At 39.4% G+C, this 24,269-nt stretch overlaps 1 protein-coding gene across 2 annotated transcripts in view; it reads right to left on the bottom strand.

Annotated features, from left to right (window-relative positions):
• The window catches only part of FAR2 (fatty acyl-CoA reductase 2), a 152,341-nt gene that overhangs the window by 35,782 nt on the left and 92,290 nt on the right, over window positions 1-24,269 (bottom strand). For both annotated transcript variants that reach the window (XM_086713730.1, XM_025930384.2), the window contains exon 2: window positions 12,771-12,999. In XM_086713730.1, the coding sequence (XP_086569856.1) occupies window positions 12,771-12,959 (189 nt within the window). In that variant the 5' untranslated portion in view covers window positions 12,960-12,999. The remainder of the gene's footprint in view (window positions 1-12,770; window positions 13,000-24,269) is intronic.

Here is a 24,269-nt window from a genome sequence, read left to right on the forward strand (position 1 = left end):
AATGAGAAAATTCAGCAGAAAGAAGACAAGAGACATTTTCTGGATTCAATAATCTCCTTGGGTAGGACATCTGTAGGCAGACACTACAACTCTGTTTTTATTAGAAGCAGGAATTGAACAAGGGGTGGGGGTGGGGGCATGATATTTATGTTATGCTTTTGAAACAATGTAGATGTCCTGAACTTGGATTTCTACAATCAACTTTGTTACCCACATGACCTGACTTTGGAGATATCCACAGGGGATTCAGTTGCTACTTCCCAGGGGAACGTGGAAAGTCATAATATCTTTAATAATCATGAGAATCTTTGATCTTTATTCAATGTACTGACTCGTTCTTTTCAGATATAACTATGTTATTTAGTTCCAGTAGCCCACAAAATTTGCCTACTATTTTTAATTGGGGGAAAAAAGGTAAGGTCCCTTAACCTAAAGGGCAATCTCTGTGGAGCACCAGGGGTCCAAAGCAGAAAAGAGCTTACAACATTTTTGGGAGAAATTTTGCAATGCTGTGTAAGGGCAAATCAACAGATTCTGCAAGTTAGCTCTTGAACAAGAAAGACTTACAAAGAAAGGATATAATCTAAGTTGAAAACAGTTAAACACAAATAAGTACAAGTAAACTAAGGCAGAAACTATCATGAAAATTTACAAAATGTTAAGATTTTGCTAGTTCACGAATAACTCTCATAAGATATAAAGGATTAACGTAGAAGTTTTTATTACCTCAGCAAGGACCATTTCTACAGGACCATAAAGAAGTATGGTACAGCAGTGTGGTTACTGAACTTTGGCATGCAGCTGGGTTAACTAGAAACTTGTTTAAAAAAACAAAAAACAAAGCCCTAGGTGTCCTGAACCTGGAGATTCTAACTCAGTTCTGAGTTGAAGCTTGTGTGTCTGTACTTTGAAAAAGTTCTCCAGTGAGTCTGATATACACTGTAGGTAAGAGCCCCTGGCATACTAGAAACATCTCAGGCTCTTTGGAGTCAGGAAGGCCTGGGTTTGAATCCTACTGCTGCCATTTATTAGCTGTGTGACTGAGGCAAGTTACTCACTTCTTGGGGCCTCAGTGTTTTTATTTGCATATTCATCTAAAATGCTAATTGTTAAACTATATCATTCTGTGTTCTCAGAGAACTAATGATTCAGCATATATTCTGCTATTCTTTAATTTTTTTTTTTCAACGTTTATTTATTTTTGGGACAGAGAGAGACAGAGCATGAATGGGGGAGGGGCAGAGAGAGAGGGAGACACAGAATCGGAAACAGGCTCCAGGCTCTGAGCCATCAGCCCAGAGCCTGACGTGGGGCTCGAACTCACGGACTGCGAGATTGTGACCTGGCTGAAGTCAGATGCTTAACCGACTGCGCCACCCAGGCGTCCCTATTCTGCTATTCTTAAAAGCAATTTTGCATTAAAATTTTTTAATTCACTTTGCATAAAAATCTATGATAAACACCAAAGATGACACAGTGGTCAGTCTATCATCTTGTTGTTTTGTGCCCCCAAGGTAATTTTCACAGAATTCCTTGAGAATAAGTACACAGACCAAAGAGGAGGTAGGGTGGCTAGGAAGATGGAAACCAATCTTTTTTTTTTTTTTTTTTTTGCTTTTTTTTTTTTTAAAGTTTATTTATTTATTTTGAGAGAGAGACAGAGATAGAGTGAGTGGGGGAAGGGCAGAGAGGGAGGGAGAGAGAGAATTCCAAGTAGGCTCCACACTGACAGTGCAGGGCTCAAACTCATGAACCATGAGATCAAGACATGAGCCAAAACCAAGAGTGGAACGATTAACCGACTGAGTCAGCCAGGCGCTCCGAAGGAAACTAATCTTTTTTTTTTAATTTTTTTTTTCAACGTTTATTTATTTTTGGGACAGAGAGAGACAGAGCATGAACGGGCGAGGGGCAGAGAGAGAGGGAGACACAGAATCGGAAACAGGCTCCAGGCTCTGAGCCATCAGCCCAGAGCCTGACGCGGGGCTCGAACTCACGGACCGCGAGATCGTGACCTGGCTGAAGTCGGACGCTTAACCGACTGCGCCACCCAGGCGCCCCAGAAACTAATCTTAAAATTACTTCCACTCTCTACAGAATTGGTGGCATCTCTGCATTCTCCAGGCTAACGGATGGGTAAAGTGGTGATACTAATCCAGTGGTGGCCATGGTTTTCCCTTCCTAATGAAGTGGTCATCATTGGGAAGTATAATGCCTGGAGAGCAAGGCTTACTGCCAAGACAACCAGGGCTTGGAGGATGCAGTTTCTTGGGGAGGCAATGCAATGTGGTGGGGAAGGTGTAAGATTTACAGGTAAGAGAACAGTGTTTAAAATCTGTGTTACTTCCTTGGGATTTCCTTAGATAGGCGACAACCTTTCTTGGATTAGTTTGTCATCTGTGAAGTAGCAAGAAAGCATTCCACAGAGTTGTGTGAGGGTCAGATAGGGTCAGGAAACTCAGATGCCTAGCATAGTACTTGCTACTTCAGTTCTTGATAATAGGAAAACTCCTTTTCCACATATACAATAATACTCAGTTTTCAAGAGCTGCTAATCAGACGGCTGTGTGTGTGTGTGTGTGTGTGTGTGTATTTGCTGGGTCGTTGAAAGGTTTCTGATTATACCATGTGATCCGGATACCTCTGCAAACTGAATGTATTCCAGAGTCAAGTTGAATCTTGTGGCTTGATGACTTTTTGAGTGAAATGAGTACGGGCAATTTGAAGCTTTTAAGAAAGAGACCTGATATCACTGGAAGAAACTGAAAAAGAAGGAAAGAAGTTGGATGTGTGAAATCATGCCAGAGATTGAATTACCTAGTAAATTGTATTGCAAAAGAAAATAAGAGATTGGGAAAATAAATTGCTTCTGCTTCTGGGACTGTTATTATATCCCCAGGACTAAATCAATTTCTTTAATTTTTTTTTTTCTTAAGAGAAAGGAAATGACCCACAGGGGGTTGGCTTAACATGCTTCAACTAATCTGAGTTGAGTAACTGTCAGACTGAAGGCCATTTACACTCTTTTAAAACTGTCTATTTGTTAATCATGGGAAATTTAAATTCCTGGCAAGATTATATTCTAATTGTCCTAAGTTCATAGAATCCTCTTGCTTTTTGTGGGATGGTTTCTCAGGAAAAATAAAATCTAGTAACGGAACAAAACTGGCTTTGGGAATTTAAAATACAAACTTCTGTTTCCAATTGCCTTTGCCTTATATAGAGATTTAACAGAACCATTAATGCCAATCAGAAATTCATTTTTGAAAGTTGGGAACAAGCAGATCTTACACAGGGTAGCCTTGAACCAAGCATGAAAACGCCTTTTTTCCTCATGAAAATTTGAAAATTTGAAAATTTTGAAATTTTAAAAATTAACAAGGAACTTCTACGCAAAATGAAATGAACATTTCTGTTGAGTGTTTCTTAATACTTAACAACGTCAGATTGTTGGCTTCTTTTGCAGGTGTTACTTGATTCAAAGTTAATTTGTTTAAATGCATTATTTTTCCTCTCAAGGATTATTTTGTCTAATGCCTTCTAGAACATTTCTGTTGAGTGTTTCTTAATACTTAACAACGTCAGATTGTTGGCTTCTTTTGCAGGTGTTACTTGATTCAAAGTTAATTTGTTTAAATGCATTATTTTTCCTCTCAAGGATTATTTTGTCTAATGCCTTCTAGAAACTACCAAACAGTGATAGTTTGTGAAAGGAGTCAATAAACTATTTCATAAAATGTTACGGCCTCCCATTGTCTTAAACCTGGTTAGTTCTGTGAACTGAGAGCCCAGTGCGTGACCTTGTATGATACATTAACCACAGCTCTCCAGGGTATTTCAGAGTTGATTTATCTCATGGGCAAATAAGGGCTTATTGAGTAATTCACATTTTTCCAGAGAAGTTGACTTGAAGTATCCAGTGCAACCTGCCAAGCCCTACCTTTGTTTAAAAATCCACTTCGTAGTGACATTGTACAAGATAGTCCTGCCCTGGAAACCTTGAGCTTTGCCTGGTCTTCTCGGAGGATTAAAAAACCCAGCATCTAAATCCAGCATAATGTTATTATGTTCAGATGATTCTACACCCAGCATAATCTCATGGCAACCTTTCCCTTTTTTGATTACTATAGTTTAATAGGAGAAGCCCAAACTTTCTACGGATTCTCTCAATAAAACATTTTTTAGATACTAACCTCTCAATCACTCTTAATTAACTACCTCTTAATATAATTCAACTACCTGGGGTTTTATTTTTCAAATACGGACATTGTCTCCTTGATGTTTTCTTAAACAGTTATTAGGAATAGATTACAACCGATTTAAGACCCTAAATTGGTATAAGTAGGACATGATTGTTGTAAAAAGGAACACATCTTTAAGGCACTAAAGACCCTCAAAACACATTTCTTGGAACTTGATAACTGAATGAGTTATTGGCAACCCATTATCTGCTGTAGTGGGGAAAAGCCATGTCTTGTTAAGCAAAGCCATATTCAAGATAGCAAAATAGATAAAATACCAATTTCTCTATCTAAAATTGTTTTTGCTACAGTGAAAAGCTGGTTCGTTGAAAAATGAATACATTTTTCATAAGTAAGAACTAAGCGGCCAGCATGGGAGCCCTGGGGACCCATGATTTGAACAGCACGGGTCTGTGATGAGCATATTCACATTTCAGCACATGGTATCTGGCTTTTTTTCCTTAGATGTTTCTCAGATTTTATGAAATAAACTAGAAGATTCAAAAAATAATAATGCTAGAATCATATTTCTAATACATATCAAATCAAATTATTTAATTTGGATAAACAGTTTCAGAACTCACAATCAACTGAACTTATATCTGATGACCTAGTTTTGGAAATTCATGATTGCCATGCTGCCTTGCTTACTGGCTTTTTTAAAAAGTGGGTGTTTCCTCCCCCACTATAAATGTGAAACATGTTCATTGTTACTGTATTTGCAAGACTTTGGGAAAATATTCCTGCTCTCATTTGTTCACTATGAAAGAGGGTGCCTTCTGCCTTACCATAAAAGTAAACATGCTCATGATGACTGTAATTTGAAAAGTTGGAAGTGCCAAAAAATAGAATTAATTCAAGATCCTACCAGCATTTAAGGACGTTTGTTGAGGTGATACTGAATATGGTTTTGCATGACTTTTTTTGCACTCAATATATGAGAAGTGTTTTCTCATGTCATTTAATAGTTTATAAAATAAGACCTTTAATGCCTACATACTAGTCTAACAAATGTATGTATTGTTGTTTACATTATCATTCCTCGACTGTGGAACATTCAGATTGATTCTAGTTTTTGCTACAATAAATCATACTACAATATATGTTGGTACAATATTTGTGTGTCTCTGGTTGTTTTCTTAGAGTGCCAGCTTAATTGTCTTTGTGAGAAAGTCTTCAAGAATCTGCCATCAATTCAGATATCTTTCCCTCTATTGATATAGAGCACTTCCCTTAAGTGCTCTGAAAATACTTCAGAAACTTAGTTATATATAAGAAACTGGTCTGTTCTGATTCATGAGCCCCACTTCCATGTGGCCAAAAGATGAAAAACAACCTTTTTTCCAAAGCATTTCCCACTTAATTGTCTCCCTCTGAAAGCACGGAACCAGGAAGCGAGAGGTGGTATCTGTCCATACAATGAAAGGAAAGAAATGAATCAGATGCATGAATTTTGATAGATACAACAGATGTTCTCTTGACTATATTTCCTGGGGACATAGTGGGAATCAAAGGCAAACTGATAACATTTTAATTTATTATGTCTTAAAGAAAAACTTCCATGGGCACCTGAGTGGCTCAGTCATTTGAATGTCCAACTCTTGATTTTAGCCTGGGTCATTAACCCAAGGTCATGGGATTGAGCCCTGTGTGGGGCTCTGAGCTATGCATGGAGCCTACTCAAGATTCATTCTCTCTCTCCCTCTCCCCAACTCATGCTCTTTCTCTAAAAAAAAAAAAAAAAAAAAAAAAATTAAGAAAAATTAAGAAAAGACATACTTCCAAGCCTAACTTACCTGATATGACATAACATACCTTTATCTACTTTTTAAGAATACTGTTGTACTTTGAGGGGCGCCTGGGTGGCTCAGTCAGTTAGGTCCCTGACTTCGGCTCAGGTCATGTCTCACAGTTCGTGAGTTCGAGCCCCACGTCAGGCTCTGTGCTGACAGCTCAGAGCCTGGAGCCTGCTTCGGATTCTGTGTCTCCCTCTCTCTGCCCACCCCCACTTGCTCTCTGTCTCTCAAAACTGAATAAACATTAAAAAATTAAAAAAAAAAGAATACCGTTGTACTTTAAGATGAATTAGAATTTATACATTGCTATGTGTGAATGAAGAGAAATATTGCTTAAAAATGATACCAGGCTTCACTTAGGAATAAGGTATGATTGCATTTAAAGCACCCTGTCTATGTCAAAATAAAGTTAAGTGACAGAATAGAAACTGGGTCTTGATTTGTGGATGATATTTAATAAATATTTGCAGAATCAGAAGCCTATCAGAAGAAACACTAACCCAGATAGTAAAGTTCTTCTGAGTAAAAACCAGGAGCAAGAGTGGCCATACAATAGAACTAAAGTTTGGCCTGGACTCAGACAAGACCACTGAGAAACTAGAATGCATTAAACTTGTTCATTCAACAAATTTGGTTGATTACCTACCAAGTGGACAGTGATAACACATGAGAGTAATGACAATGGAAAGGTCTTAGACTTAAAATTTAGAGGGAAAAGTTGGGGTAATAAATGTGTTATTAGTTTTGGCTAATCCAATACACTTGAGAAAATGGTGTATTATCTGCCAAACGTAAGACTCTTTTACTCCTACTGGATTTGACATTAGGAGATCATAAAAGCAGACAGAATTATTAGGAAATCAAAGGTTTATGGGCATATTCCCTAAAGTATAACCCTATCTTGGAAAGTTGATTGTGGCAGCCCACATATTTGGAATAACCAACTTGCACCTTCCCCCCAAATTCTAACCAAATAGAAGAAAACTAGAACTCATATGGAATATTCTCACTTTTAAAATATGATGCTACAAAAATGTTAAACTACATTATTCCCCTTTTAGGTAGAAGCCCAAGATCTGTCCATTCTGCATGCTTCTATCTGACCACGTACGTCAAAAATTTATGAAAGAATAATGAATGCCTTTGCTACAAAACCAGAAATAGCTAGAAACTTAAGAAGACTTTTCCATGTGCCAATCTCTTGAGCATTTTGATGCTACAGTAATTGTTTCCTTTTAAAACACTCATTTATACATATCTTCAGTAGTTTCACTTTACAACAGCAAAGGCTTCTTTAGGGAGAGGACAAAACTTTAATTAAGAAAAGAAAAATATTTTTATTCTGAGGGTGAATTTAGGAGACTGTGTGAAGACAGTCTTAGCAAAGGGGTGGGTATGTGAGCCTGACTGTTTACAGAAAGCTAACTTTGTATGCTGGACTTGATACTACTGGGACTATCCTGAAAGATATGGGGAACAGGTTTAAAAATTTCAACTGGAAGACATCTATGGGACTAGAAATGGAGACTTCTAAGCATTCAGGGATTCAGCAAATGGCTGCTGGTTGGTTTTTTCTTGGTTTTAAATGACAACTAACCTCCAGTTTAGTTATCTCTGCATTGGAGATGACCAATTGATGGCTATGTTTTAGATTAGTGAATGTCAAAAGCTGATTATTTTATGCTTTACATTAACAAAACCCATAGAGAAATTCTACTTCACCTTTTTAACCCACAAGTCAGCTTTGGTTTCTCTGCACCTTAATTGAGTTGTGATTGATTACACTCCCAATTCAAGATCCTCCCCAAGATTATTCAGAATTCTCAGGTGGCTAATTTTTCATTGTTGTTTCTGCTCTTGCTTTTTCTCTAACTCACTGATGCACTAAGATTATTTTATAAAAACATATTTTGCCTAACACATTTAGATATTCTGTATCAGAATGCATTTTGCTGATCCTCTATTCCATGAGTTGGCAGAGTTTTTCCGTAAGGGGAAAATGTAGTATGATTTCTGTTTCAATTACTCAACTAAACTCATTACAATCACAGATCCCACAATTAATTTCCCATCTTCATCAGTTGAGTGCTGTTTTATTACCATTATTTAAAATAGCGGAATCATCCAGCTTTCAGAAGACAAAAAAAGGCCTTCAACTGGAGTGCCATCCCCTAAAAGATAAAGCTCAAGCTTCCATATTTGAATAGTAATATTAAAAACTAATAATTGCCAAGTTCTTACCCTGGTCCAGGCACTATTCTAAGTGTCTTTCCTGTATTAGCTCATTGACATCTCACAACAGTGTAGAAGACAATAGCCATTAGTATCCTTATTTGGGTTACTCAGCCTCAGTTATGTAAAGGCACACTGCTTGGTGGGGAGAGGACACCAACTCAGGTCTGTGTCACTCCTGAGACCAGGCTCTTCTCAGGATGCTTGCTTCCTAATATCCATTCTTCTGGGTCTTGAGAAGTATCTAAATTATCATTCAGATGTTCTCCATTCTCCATGTAGCCACTGTGCCTCAGGAGAAGATGGTCTCACCCCAGCCCGGGGGAAACACTTACTTATCTAAGTGAACTCTTACCCTCTGCTCAGTGGTTAGCTTAGATCTGGAGTTTCTGAATAAATCAGTATATGTCATACCACATGTGATAGGGGTTGGTCCAGAAATTGACATATACCCTACCCCAGGCTGGTAAGATATAAGGGGAAATACGAGGTTTTCCAGAAAAGAGGTTTCATCAATCTTGAAAGAGAGTTTCAGAGGGAGCCAGCCTCTCTTTATCCAAAGGCTGTCATATATATATGTATATGTATATGTATATGTATATGTATATGTATATGTATATGTATACACACACACACACACACACACACACACACACATGAATCTTGCAATGATAACAACCATCTTATTCATAACTGGAATAAAACTAGAACAAAATGGCAGAGCTGAGAGATTCACAGACCAAGGTGGCCAGAGCTCCAGCCCACTGCCCATGACTGTGGTCCTGGAGTTTCCCATTGTATAATCAATATATCATCTTTGTTTTCTAAGCCGGTTTCAATCGAGTTTTCTTCCAACTGAAAGTGAGCTAACTAAAACAATTGTGTGTAGTCTTTCAGAATCTGGCCTGAACTAGCATGCCTTTCTAGTTCTTAAAAACTCACTTGTTTGGGGCTAAGCAAGTCACCCAGAGGTTCTCAAATATACCATACCAGCCATCCATTTGCAGGTGTGGTTCTTCCTGCTTAGACTGCCCTTTGGTTTCCTCTCTCTGGAGAACTTGTGTTGCATTGTAATCATGTTTTACATGACTATCTCCATCACTTGACTTGGCCATGTCATTTTTGTCTTCATATCCTTAGTGCCTAGCATATGTGTGACACATAAGCAAGCACTTTAGTAAGTGTAGAGTTAATAAAAATGAGGGGCAGCATGAAAATCTTAATCACAGCATGGTCCTTCCATACAAGACACTCAATCATCTAAATGAATGCTGTCTAAAACTCTGTGATTATAGAAATGTTCTATACCTGTACAGTAAAGCAGCCAGCAGCACACGTAGCTATTGAGCACTGAAATATGGCTACTATGACTGAAAACTGAATTTTAAAGTTCACTATTGTAATTAATTTGAATTTAAATAGCCACATACTCTAAGTCAAAACAAAAAACAAAACAAAAAAATTAATATGATCTGGAAGGGTTTTTTTTGTGCAAAAGGAGTGTATTCACGTATTTTAAAAATGTAATCTTAAGGTTTGTCTTTCTTTTGAATTTTTAGTTTCAAAATGAATATGAGCAATAATACCGTATATGTCACAGTCAGTAATAAGGATTGGGCTGTCTCTTCCCTGCACACAGCATTCTTGACAGCCAATCAGCAAGAGCATCCTCATATTCTGAGGCAAGAATTCATGATTTTTGTAGTGGAAACTTTTCAGTTTTTGAATGCCCAGAAATAAAATAAAGCACATCATTTTTCCCCCCATGGAAAATCTTTTTGTAGGTATCAAATTCCACATAGCCAAGAAAATGGGTCTTTGCATAACTAAAGCCTGTTTTCTTTAACATTTATTTAGTTTTGAGAGACAGAGAGAGATAGAGTGTGAGCAAGGGAGGGGCAGAGACAGAGAGAGACACACAGTCTGAAGCAAGCTCCAGGCTCTGAGCTGTTAGCACAGAGCCTGACATGAGGCTTGAACTCACAAACTGCAAGATCATGCCCTGACCCAGAGTCGCACATTTACCCAACTGAGTCACCCAGGCACCCCTCCAAAGGCTTGTTTTCAATAAGTGATGGAATCTGTTCTTTTTAGCAATTAACGTTTCTGTTATAAATGATAACATAGAAGTAAGGTGCCTTAAAAAATAATCATAGTGTATAAGCTTCTCCAAATTCTTTAGATGTCCAAGGAATTCAATAAATAAAAGTACTAAAAAAAGAAAAGAAGCCCCACAAAATGGTCATGCAGACATGGTGTTTTACCACAGATATTAAGTTGATCAGCCATTTAATGCACAACAGATTTCTTTCCTCCCATAATTCATTTAGGTAAAATTTATGGAGAAAAGAAATCTATACAATAAACCCTAATTAGCATAACAGTAAAAAGTGAGGCCACAGGGGGTAGTGGTTAAAACTATACCATACCTAATGATGTCAGACTTGGATTTGAATCCAGAAAGACTTGAGTAGGGGACAGAGATAGAGTGAGGTGGATAGACAGACAGACCACTCTCAGGTGAGCAAGGTATTATTACCCTACTTACAAATAAGGGAACCAAGGGTCATAGATACAAGTATATATCTTGCCCACTGTCACACAGCTATTAATTGCTAGTGCTGAGGTTCAAACCCAGGTGAGTCTGCCTTGTGAAGCCTATGCTTTTCAAGCACTATCTGATGATAACAGACAGTTCCCAGGTGATATTGATCCTGCTGGTCTGGAAACCACATTTTGAGAACCACTATACATAAAGGTCAATAGCAGGCAATAAATAGCCCAATAGTGGGAACAAGTGTGGAGATTTGCAAGTCAGTTTCACAGATAAGTTATGTACAGTACAATCAAAATCTCCAGGACAAAAGTAATATTGTTGTGTGATTGAAAAGAACAGTAGGTAAAGACAGTGCTGACCACAAGACTCTGCCACAATATTTATCTAGAGATCTATTCGCCAGCTACCAAGCTAAAAAGGCATGTCTGCTATGTGAGAAAAACAAACTCCATTAGGGATATATAAGTGAACACAGCTGTCTGAAGAGGGATCTAGATTTCAGCTTTATGCCACCTTATCATTTTGGTTTTAAGACCCACTAGCTACAAAGCAGGCAGTGTTGGGCAGAGGCAAGTGTGTTGCCTCAGGGGCCAGACTGAGATCTAGAGTCTGACTCTCATTTACCACCTGGGTGACCTCTGGTAAGTTAACACTCCAGGCCTGTGTTCCCATCCATAAAATCTGGAAAATGAAAATTGAGGATATGAATCATTCTTTTTTCATCAGGCTGTTGCAAAAATCAATGAGGTAAGGCACAAAAAAGCCTTTGAATGGTGCCGGCCATGTACTACGTGCATAAGTACTTAATACTAAGTGCATAAGTACTGACTACATAACTGTCAGCTACTATTATTTGTCCCACTGCTGAGTCAAGCCATGAGAAACAGGAGAGGCTTTCCTGATTCTCTTGATGATCATGTGTACCAAAATCTCATCCAGGTACCTGCAGGTAAATGTGATCATCGGGGTTCCTGAGTGTCTGTAATGTGCTGTGCTAACAGATACTGCCTCCGTTAGATGGGAGCATTTCTACACATGGGAAAGGAGGCTTTTTATAAAAGAAAACAAAAAAACAACAACAAGAAAAACACCTTATTTAAATTTTCCTTTTGCCAACCCTAAATGACCCTGTATATTTCAAAGGGGCCTCTGAACCAGACACATGCCTTTTTTTTTTTTTTTTTTTTTTTTCCATTTAATTCCTGTGGCAATCCTGGGAAGTCCTTGTCTCTGTTCCTATGTTGAACACCGCAAACCGGAGCTTACGAGGTAAAGTGACAATAAACTGATAAGCCAGAATTTGAGCTAAGATATGCTTGAGACCAAAGCCAATACTACCTTCAGATTTATAAAACATGGGAGGATACATACAATCTTTTATTTAAGGAGTGAGGGGGTCTGATACGCAAATGCTCATTTATGTATGTAATATTTCATGTTCCATGTTTTCCCCTTAGAAGAACCGATGGAATAATACAAATACCAAGTTACCATAGATAAGTATGTAACACCTAAACCTTGTGGAGTGTGGACAACTGCCAAGTATCATCGCATGGCTACTTACTAATCATACCTGTTCAGAATAGAATAGAATATCCAAAACTTGGGGTGGGGGGACTACCTTGAATTTAGAAGTAGGAAAGGGTTCTGTTGAACTTTGACAGATATTGAGGTTGGAGAGTCCACTCTGGGGATTTTAGCATTTTTGATTCTTACTCAGTAATTTCCAGAACATAGAGTATCTGCTCACCTGTCCTGGACAGAGCCTATGCCCTCTTTCTTCTCCTACAGGAAAACACCACAGATTTCTATGAGCACCTGATTGCCATCTTGTCTCCTCTCTCTACCTGCCCAGGCATCCTGGCCCCCCCACTTGCAATCTGGGGCTGTCAGGGAATATTGTAGTGAGTCATCTTGCCCCAAGGCTCTTCCCCTAAGGCATACCTTACTATTTAGGATCTGGAAAACCCTCTGCTGCGTAGTCTGGCCAGCCTTGGTCCTCACAAGGATGTAAATGACTTTCAGGTCTGGGCTGGTGCGAAACAGCTTCTCCATCAACACTTTGCCCATGAAGCCTGTGGCCCCAGTGATGAGAATGGACTTGCCACCATAGAAAGCTGCAATCATGGACATGATTCTTCTCTTTGTCTTTTACAGCTCCAGAAAGAGGTTCCTGAAAAGGAAGAGAAATAACAAAATGTTACATTCTCAGAAGCTCAAAAATGCAGTCATTTAAAATGTTTCTGATGCTTCCAGGAGTTTTGAATGTAGAAAAAGGCCCAAGTGAGGACATCATGGTTTACTGACAAATGATTCATTTCAATCGAGATTTATTGAGATCACTTTATTAAATGCCAGACTTTATGCCAGGAATTGTGGGCAAAAAATGAGTGAGACATGGTTCTTGCCCTCAATAAATTGCTCTTATTCAAACGGAGGCCAACACCTAAATACATCATTAAATATAATACATGAGTGCTAAAACAAAGGGGGTCACAGAGGCGGGGTGGGGTGTACAGCAGGATCTGGAAATTTCAGAAAGGCCCGCCTGAATAGGTGGTGATGCATGAGGTAAAACTGGAAGGCAGAGAATGGCTGGGGTAAAGGTGTCCCAGTCCAAAAAGCAAAAGCAAAGGTACAAGCTATAGATTGTGCTATATGGAGGAAATAAAAGGAGTTCAGGGTTACGAGAATGTAAATGATAAGGCTAGGAGTGGCCCCAGAGCCTGAGAAAATTAAGCTGAGAACAGCCATCACATTTTTTGAAACTTATGATGGAATTACCATTACAGTGGCAGTTTTATTTACAGAAAATATTGGAACAAATAGCTTTTGGTCTCACGTGAACTAACAGGCCTTTGCCTACCTAGCCATTTCTGAATATATATGCTTTTCTCTTCCTTGAGCTAAAAAGGGGCCCCGTGCCTCCCTTTCCCTGTATGGTAGCTATTCTTAGGGTTGAAACGTGGCAAGAGACAAAGGGCAGAGAAGCTCGAACAAGTGAAGCCACAGACCAGGGACTTTGTTAACCCTGAAGTGGCTCCAGGTGATCTATTGTCCGTTTCCGGCCATTGCCAGGAACACAGAGAAGGAGCAAATCTGGTAGGGGGAAGCCACATGCGGCATTTGGATCCTGGGCCTCCTGGAAAAGGCACCATATGCTGTAGGCATGCAATGTGAAGTGTTTCGTCTTTAAGCCTGGGTTTAAAACTGTCCATTGGAAGCAGCGGTGGAGAGCTTTGAATGAAACAGTGCTGTGGTGTGGGTGCAGACTTCCTTTCTGTCATTGTCACTGACGGCCATCTGTAGCCACTCCCTGGCAATCTGCTGGATGGGGTTGGGTTGATCTTGCAAAACACAAGCCCAGGGACTGGCCCTAACATCAGAGCTCATGAAGAAGACAAAAACAGGCAGAAGAGTCAGCACCCTGCCTTGTCAAGTCCAGTCAGGATTACTCTGCCAGTAACTCCTCAACGAACTCCTTAACTTCTCATAGTCATAACTTACAAATTGTAATTATAGACATAGTTTATACTGTAAGGAATTTGAGGCTGTTCTTGGGCAGAGCTCTTTGCCTTTGGAGGATTCGTTCACTCATGAATTCACTCAACAAGTAATTTTGAGGACCTATCATGTCGGCATCTGTGCAAAGTTCCAAAGATTAACAGATGAATAAGGCAAACAGACCCTTGCATTCCCTTTAGCAGAAGAGGCCAACAACACAAAAGTAAGTAAATATGCAAACAAGATAATTATAGACTGTTAAAAATGCAAATAAAATAGGGATCAGTGACAGAAATCACACCCAATCATCAACACTATTCACTTTAGGAAATCTGGATTTCAAATGATGTTAGCTATATCCCCTGAGTCCCTATTTAAACCCCTCTTATTGAAGGCTGATGTGAAAAATACTATTTTGAAGAACACATTTGGACTTGGTGCAAAATAGCAATCATAATTTTGGTCATGTTCAATAATGTTATTCATGCTGCAATGTATCCAATGATCTTCTCAAGATTTTATCACTTGGGAAAAGTATTGATGAGTTTTGTCTTGCCTGCCTTGAAACAGAGGGATACACAGAATCTGAAGCAGGCTCCAGGCTCTGAGCTGTCAGTACAGTGCCCCATGTGGGGCTCAAACTCATGAACCATGAGATCATGACCTGAGCCAAAGTCAGACACTTAACCAACTGAGCCACGCAGGTGCCCCATTACTGTTCACATATTTTGATCCCAGACACAGTTTTGTAGCATGTGATAAAAAATTTCAGGAAGCAGGTAATATACTTCTAATGAGCCCATTTCTTATAGAACAAAGGAAGGGTTGATGTGTCCCCAAAGAACAGAATTTGCCTGCTCTGTCTGGAGTCCAACTACTTCTCAAATACAACCCAAACCACGGCAGAGAACACTGAGTTCTCCGACAGGAAAACAAAACATAAAACAGTATTTCCTGGCACTCATTACCCAATTGTCAAGAGCAGGTGGCAGAGGAGTGTGGCCAAGACTCTGATCAAGACAAGCGATTCTGAAAAATGTCAGGGAATTCCTCATCCTCCGATCAAAGCTGTAACAGAGATGTTTCCTCTACTTCTTGCTTCCACTCTCAATATATGGCTTAACACTGGCCCCAGAAACTCCTATATGAAATTTGGCTCCCTGAATTCTATTCCGGGTATTAAACTTGCAAGGTCCAGGGACTGTTAACCCTGAATATAATTCATTAAAATAATTAAATTCTTTTAAAAATTAAAATAACCTTACATTCAGTAATGGATGATATGCAACTCTTCAAGGAGTAATACGTTTAGGACAGCTGACCAGGTAATGGTTTGCCTTTCATATCTTCTGATTGCCAGTGCAGAGAGCAAAGGACAATTTCTTGTCCCCCATGCTCATGATATGGCTTGTGGGAAGCCTAAGCCACTTTGACAACTTTCAGAATCATCCTGTATAATGTAGGATGTATGACGCTTGAATGATAAATGAGGGGGCCTATGAAAATCAGCCAGTGCATGTTTGTTGAACACGTACTACGTGCCTGATACTGGGTAGGCACTGGGAATAGCAGTGAATAGGCTGTAGGCAGCTTAGATTCTTCCTTTCTATTCTGGAGCTTTCTCCTTAAGATCATTTCCCATGGTCATGAGTAGAAATAGCTAGTTTTTACTATCCTTTTGGTAGTAAAATGAGGCTGTTCTCATTTCTAGAGAACAGATGTGAAAATCCTGAATCATAATTGTTGTGCCAAGTTATATACATTTTTGCTGGTTTCAGCATATGGGAATTATTCTTTGAATGGTTCTTCTGGAAAATAAAAAAAATTAAGATTCAGAAATGTAAGGGAGACAAGCTTGCCCAAATTTCTTGATAGTCCTTCAGAAAAAAACATTAAAAAAACCCAACAAGGTTCTTTGCCTCTCAGGAATCTTACATAACCAAGGTTTCTTAGTCTTGGCACTATAAACATTTAGAGATGAATAAATGTTTGGGGGAGGGGGCTGTCCGGTACAATGTAAAGTCTTTACTTGCATCCTTGGCCTCTACTCACTAGATGGTAATAACATCGCTCTTCCTCAGGCAGGTATGTCTAGACTTCGCTAAATGTGCTCTCGGGAAAAACTGCCTCTTCTTCAGAGAATCATTGTTCTTGGACCTTCTTCAATTCTCGTTTTATAATATGCAGCACATCAGACTAAAAAATCAAGATTCAAGGCTTAAATTTCTGCTTGTGAAGCGAAGCACAAATAAGATCCACTGCTACCCCTATTTTACCTATATTAGATCCTTCATGGCTAAGTATATTTACCCAAGCAAATTACACGCATGGCAAATTCTGATAGTACTCAAAGTGAAGATGAAGGAAGATTTCTTCAGAGAAAGATTACCCCCTTTTTATTTAACCAAATTTCTTCTGGTCTCTGTGCTTTAAGTTAGACTATGAACCCCACATTTCATATAGATTGAGCCTCTCAATTTTATCCATCTAAACTGATTATGGGCAAACTTTGGAAAGAATAGCAATTGGGCCAACAGGAGATCAGCCAAGGAAAACCATTTAGTATTGGTTACTGTATATTAATAATTCTATAAATAATTGAGCCAATCTCATCTGTGGATAATTCTGTTACCCTTTGTGAAAATTCAGACATGATGTGTATTAAGATATATCTCATGTAGGCAAACGGAGTGTCAGTTGGCAATGAGCCTGGTAATATGGGCTGATCTATTGAAGAAAATTGATGCTATTTTGTAAAACTCAGTAAATGAAAGTTGTTCTGCTTCATCAAAATTGAACAGTTGAAATTCTTTCAATAAATGTGTTGAATTAATCACATAAATGCATTTACAAAATATTATTCAATGAAAAAAGGAGACGACAAACTTGTGAAGCATCATTAATGTCCATTACAAACCCCTGTGGGAAAGAATGGGTGTGTGTGTGTGTGAAATCAATGACAGTAGCTGTATAATAGTGTGATAGGATTAAAGGGAAAGAGTCTCTTTTCATGTCTGTAATTTCTTTCCATGATTTTAAATGGTAATTTAATAATATATACTTTGAAAAAGTTCCCAGAAAGTCATGGCAGCTGGTATTTTTATAGGCTCTTCTTTTGCTGTGGGCACTAAAGGTACAAAGAAATTTGCAAAACAAGCCTCCTTAGTTTATTTATTTTCTTTTTCTTTTTTTTTTAGAGAGAGAGAGAGAGTACAATCTGGGGAGAGGGGCAGAGGAAGAGAGAGAGTATTAAGCAGGCTCCAAGCTCAGCACAGAGCCCCTTGAGGGACTCAATCCCATGACCCTGGGGTCTTGACCTATGCCAAAATCAAGAGTCAGATGCTCAACTGACTGAGCTACCCAGGTGCCCCCAAACATCATTTGTTTAAAATGTGTTTAAATATTTTTAAAAATGTAGCTAAAATTACATTAAACACTATTTATGGCCTGAATTATGTCCTCTCCAAATGCATAAGTTCAAAGTCTAACACCTACTGTGATGGCATTTGGATATAAGGTGTTTGGGCTACATGGGATCATCAGGGTGGGGCCCTAATTCGACAGGACTGGCATCCTAATAAGAAGAGGAAGAGACACCAAAGAACAGTCTCTCCTTAAACATTAGGCACCAAAGAAAGGCCATGTAAGTAGGTACAGAGAAGGGAGTTGTCTACAAGCCAAGAAGAGAGCTCCCACCAGAAACTGAATTTGCCTGCACCACAATTATGGACTTACAGCCTCCAAAACTATAAGAAATAAATGTCTGTTAAAGCCACCCAGTTTGTGGTATTTTATTATAGTAGCTCGAGCAGCCTAATGCATACACAAACACACATGAACAGAGAGATGAACATTTTTGGATAAGTAAAATAACTTGACAATAATTCCTATCAACCTTACTCCAATTATGGAGTAGACCTTTTTAGTGAAGCAAATGTATCTGTCTCATTTTCCCATCTTTGGGGATAGAGGTAGGTTATTGATTTGTGGCATTTACATGTTTGTGAAAATATGGACAGGCCTTTTACAATAAACTATAGAGATGTCATTAATCCAAGCCTTAAGAGTCTGTATATAAGTCACATATCTGCTTTCAAGTACTTAGTAGGAAAAAAAGAGTTTTCATCAGAATTCTTTTTTATTTATCTTTAGTTTCCACAATTCAGCAATAAACTTAGATACCTTTCACTGTGGGCTTGTTATATAAAGTCTTTCTGCGAGAACTTTTAACTTCTTGATGGGGACATACTAACCCCCAGGGGTATTGTGGGCAACTGTTGGGGGCACAGCCTCACTAATCACATTAGCAATGAGCCATAGTCAGGAAAAACCAATTTGGAAAGAGTTCTGAAGGGGGAAGGACAGTCCAGGCTGGCTTTAGAAACACAAAATTTACTAATCACCTTAACACATTCTTCTTAGTTTCCTTGTGCTTAGCTCATTAGTAAGTGTTCCAAAAAGCCCTCCAAACTTAACAAAGATGAAAAAGGAAAAATATGACATAAACTCATTATTTCATCATAATTGATTAAATCGGTGTGTAGACTGCCTACAATATGGGACCTACTGGGTTAGGTGTGAATAATTAAAATGTAAACATTCTTCCTAAATGGTAAAGCATTATAAAAATGCATAGTACCATTATTATTGCTTATAGGTAAGTCAAACAATAGGCAACATGTCAATATTCTTTTTTTTAAATTGTTTTTAACGTTTTATTTATTTTTGAGACAGAGAGAGACAGAGCATGAACGGGGGAGGGGCAGAGAGAGAGGGAGACACAGAATTGGAAGCAGGCTCCAGGCTCTGAGCCATCAGCCCAGAGCCCGACGCGGGGCTCGAACTCACGGACCGCGAGATCGTGACCTGAGCTGAAGTCGGACGCCTAACCGAGTGAGCCACCCAGGCGCCCCAACATGTGAATATTCTAAAATGGTATCAAGAGTCACAATCAAATGGAAATCTTGATGCTTCCTATTTTGTCTTGATTAATTATAAATTGGTGGGGTTGTAAATAAAAGATTAGTTGATCTATTAACACAATGAGCAAAGGAACCCAATTGAATGGATAGTAAGCTAACCTACTTTTTCATGCTCTGCTTAGAACTAAAGACTATTTTTTTTTTAAGATGACATGACATAGATTATCTATCTATCCATCCATCAACAGACAGAGGAAGAGAAAAATAGAGATAGAGAGGGAGGAGAGAAATAAGTGGGAGGGGAGAGAGACAGAGAGAGAGAGAGAGAGAGAGAGAGGGAGGGAGGGAGGGAGATGGGGAGAAGAATGTGTGTGTGGGAGTGGGGAGGGAATTTTAAGAAACTGTCTCATGAGATTATGGAAGTTTGGTAAATCCAAAATCTGCAGGCTGGAGACTCAAGGAAGAGTTGCAGTTTAAGACCAAAGGTAGAATTCTTTCTTGTGGGAAGTCGGTCTTTGTTCAATTGAGTCCTTCAAGTAATTGCATGAGGCTCACTCACACTATGGAGGGTAATCTGCTTTACCCAAAGTCCATTGGTTTACATGCTAATCTCATTCATATACGCCTTCATAGAAATATCTAGAATAATGTTTGACCAATATCTGGGCACTTGGTCTAGCCAGGTTGACATATAAAATTAAACATCATAAGTCCACCCTTGTTGACTTGGCACCCACGCAAATCTTCTTAAACCATAATTTCCAAAATAATGACAATAGCAAACTCATACTCCTGCCCAACATTATATAACTATCCTGCATACAACTAAAACATACTAACTCTTTCCCCAGAAGAGGATGCAAAGTCTTTGGGTAATATTTACTCTTCTTTCTGATATCCTATAACTTAAAATACTATGACATAAAGTTGAAATCAGTTAAATACTAAGATATAAAATTAATATACCTTATTTCACATAAGAGGATTAGATAGTGAGGAAAACATTTGTTTTACACAGACACACAAATGTATTCATAACAAAACAACAAAAATAATCATGACAACTATAGTCATCATTTCTGTAACTAGTCACATGGTATTTGTAACTACATTTCAGTTGGCAGTTCAGTGGGCCAGGATTCTTTACCTGGTGGGCATGACCCAAGCCTTCATTCCTGAAGCGTCTGGGTCATCAGCAGTCCTCTCTGAATTGGGTCATTGTAGTTTTTCATTGACCTTGATCACAGGGCATTATATCCTCCAATCAGTTTTCTAGGTGTGTAGGATGGTTTAGTGTTGGTCTGGCTGTATTTCATGGACGCGAGACACACAAAAAACTTCCACGCTGTTCGGCCATCTTGGCTCCTCGATCACAGGGCATTATAATGCTAAGAGATGCCCTGAGGGATCGCCTATATTTCAGACACACTCTTCCTTACCTCCAATGTGTTTCCTCTTGGTAGTTAGGATCAATACTCCCCCAGCCAGCACAGAGACTCCCCTCTTTGCTTGTTGATTCAGAGACATGAGATATTCAAAGTGGCCAGACAGCAGGCTTAACTTCAAGTTCAATTGAATCATTGTTCTTACTCCTGGTAGGACCTTTCTTTTCCCTTCGGAACTAAGATTTTGAAGCCAGCAGAACACGGTCATGGGGAGAGGGAGAAAATTTTTGATAGTGGGTCATTGGGGTAATAGTGAGTGGTGACACTCTCATTTCTGCCCCTTAACGCATGGACCTGTGAATCTTGGCTATGGGAGAAAATAGCACGATCTATTAGATGCTGATTCAGAGCATATACAGCCTTATGGAGAATTTTGCCCCTGTCCTTCAAGGTACTGCCACATAACTGGCACTATAAATGAGTCTTCTAAAGACCATTACACCATTCTGTCAAGTCAGCTGCTTCGGGATGGTGATGAACATGACAAGACCAGTGAATTCTATGAGCATGAACCTATCGCCACACTTCATTTGCTCTGAATTGAGTTCCTTGATCAGAAGCAATGCTGTATGGAATACCATGATGGTGGGTAGGCATTCTATAAGTCTGTTCATGGTAGTTTTGGCAGAAGTATTACATGCAGGGAAGGCAAATCCACATCCTTTATTTCAGCAAGAACAAAACACCGACCCATGATGGAAGTAGTCCATTGTAATCAATCTGCTTCTAGGTAGCTGGCTTATCACCTGGGGATTCAGTGTTGGTCTCCTTTTCTGGAAAACGGGGCACTCACCAGTGTATTTGTGGACGAGTCAGCCTTGGTGAGCATAAGTCCATGTTACTGAGCCCACACATAACCTTCATCCCTGCCACTATGACCACTTTGTTTATGAGTCTATTGGGGGATAAAGGGGTAGCTGTGGTCATCCTATCCATTTGATTATTAAGATCTTCCTTGGCCAAGGCCACTCTTTGGTAAACATTTATGTGGTGCACAGGTATCTTCACATTTTGGCTCATTCCACATACCTTTTCCCCAGACTTCTTTGTTGTCAATGTTCTTTCGTGTTCTAATCATGTTCTTTTGAGTCCCTGACCATCCAGACAAACCATTGGCCACAGGTCATAAATCAGTATACAGTTATACATTTGGCCATTTCTCCTTCCAAGCAAAGTGAATAACCAGGTTCACTGCTTGACATTCTGTTCACTGAGAGGATTTCCCTTCACCACTATCCTTTGGGGATGTCCCAGAGAGAAGCAATTGTTCACTTTGGGTGGTACCTACATCTCTCTCTTCTTCTGTCAACTGATTATAGGGAATTCCTCACAAGGTCATAGATGCAGGCTGAGAGAAAAAAGGTAGTGTAGCACTAGTGGGGACCATGGGCATTTGGGCCACTTCTTCATGGGTCTACTTGTGTCTTCAGGGCTTTCTTGGGCCTGATCAGATATGTAAAACTTGTATTTGATGATGAAGTGCTGCTGTGCATGCCCAGCTTTATGGCTTGGTGGGTCAGATGAGATCCAGTTCGTGATGGGCAGCTCAAGTTGCATGATAAGTTAGTGGTATGGTTAGGTGTTCAGTTTCCACTAAGGCCAGTAGTAGGCCTAAAGCTGATTCTTAAAAGGAATGTAGTTATCCATAAAGGATGGCAGGGCTTTACTCTCAATCCTAAGAGTCTGTGCTATGACTCACCAGTAGAGGCCTGCTGAAGGCTCCCAACAGCATCCTTATCTGCCATTGCCACTTCAAAGACTATTGGATCTGCTGGATTATATGCCTCAAGTGGCAGAGTGGCTTACACAGCAACATGGACCTGTTGTAGAGCCTTCTCTTATTCTGGGACCCATCAAAAAATGGAGGCTTTTGGGGTTACTCACTAAATGGGCCAGAATAACATACCCAAACAAGGATATTGTTGCCTCCAAAACCCAAAGAGGCTCAGTAGGGCATCATATCTCTTGTTTGGTTGTAGGAGGGACCGGATGCAACAACTTATCCTTTATCTTAGAAGGGATATTTCAATGTGCCCTACACCACTGGCCCCCTAAAGCCCCAAAGAGATAGAAGATTCCTGAATTTTTGTTGGACTTTACCAATAAAATTTTTGTCAGTTACCACCCTCTGGTAACGATATCTTACAAATAAGTCTATAGTACTTGCTACTTCTTGCTCACTAGGTCCAATCATCATAATGCCATCAATGTAATGGATCAAAATGATAGCTTATGGAAGGGAAAGGTCATTAAGATTCCTGCAAATTAAATTATGGCATAGGGCTGCAGAGTTGATATATCCCTGAGATAGGACAGTGAAGATGTCTTGCTGGCCTTGCCAGCTGAAAGCAAATTGCTCTGTTTTTTTTTATTAACATGTATGAAGAGCAAAGCATTTGCCAGATCTGTAGCTACATACCAGATACCAGGAGATGTGTTAATTTTCTCAAGCAATGAATCCACATCTGGTATAACAGCTGCAATCAATGAGTCACCACTGTGTTAAGCTTATGATAATCCATAGTCACTCTACAAAATTTATCTGTCTTCTACACAGGCCAAATAGTCAAGGTGAATGGGAATGTGGTAAGAATCACCACCTCGGCACCTTTCAAATCTTTGATGGTGGCACTCATCTCTGCAATCCCTCCAGTAATGAGGTATTTCTTTTGGTGTACCATGTTACTAGGTAGAGGCAGTTCTAGTGGCTTCCACTTGGCCTTTCTTGCTCCACAGGTCAGGGATTCTGCGGGGATTCTGTCACCTACTGGGTATATCTATTTAAATTATGACTTTCTGAACTGAGGAAAAATGGGTACAGACACCTACTGAGCCCAGTGCGAGATGGTTCTAACATAAAACTCCCCTGATCACCTGATATCCATAAGCTCCTATTCTGACTGATGGACTACAGGGGCATTTTGGGTTTCCTAGAATTAGTGTCAGTTCAGAGCCACTGTCCGGTAGTCCCCAAAAGTTCTCATTATTTTCTTTTTCCCCAGCGTACAGTTAACCTGGTTAAAGACTGTAGGTCCCTTTGGGGATGGCAGGGAAAAAGATTAACAAAATGCATTTTTAGCAATATACAGTTGTCCTGTTTCAAGGGGGCCTGGCTTCCCCCTTCATTCTGCATCTGTAAATTGGCTTGCATCTGGGAATTGATTCAGAGGTCATAACTCTGTTTTAATGATTCAAGTTAGACTTCTGTTCAAGTTGACCTAGAACTTTTCTGCTTATACAGATCAAGCAAGAATTTAGTAGGCTTCCCATATATTTCACTTCTAGGAACACCATGATCAACCAGTCAATGCCCTAGCACTCTATAAGTCAGATTATATTCTGATTTATGCTTCATTCTGCTGTCCATTATGGAACCATGACCACCTTGACTTTGGCAATGGAGGGTCAACACTTGACTCCAGCCATGCGAGGATCTTCAACGCATTTAGGTTTTCCAGTTTAGTGACAGCAGTCCTCACTGTAAGTTCTGGACTACAGAGAAGAATAACCACTTAGGTCTTCAAGGATCTTGGGACTACCCTCACAAATTTATTTCTGTGGTCCAGCCAAAT

This window comes from Puma concolor, chromosome B4 (assembly GCF_028749965.1).
Source record: "Puma concolor isolate L17-30 chromosome B4, mPumCon1.1.hap2, whole genome shotgun sequence".
Lineage (NCBI taxonomy): Eukaryota > Metazoa > Chordata > Mammalia > Carnivora > Felidae > Puma > Puma concolor.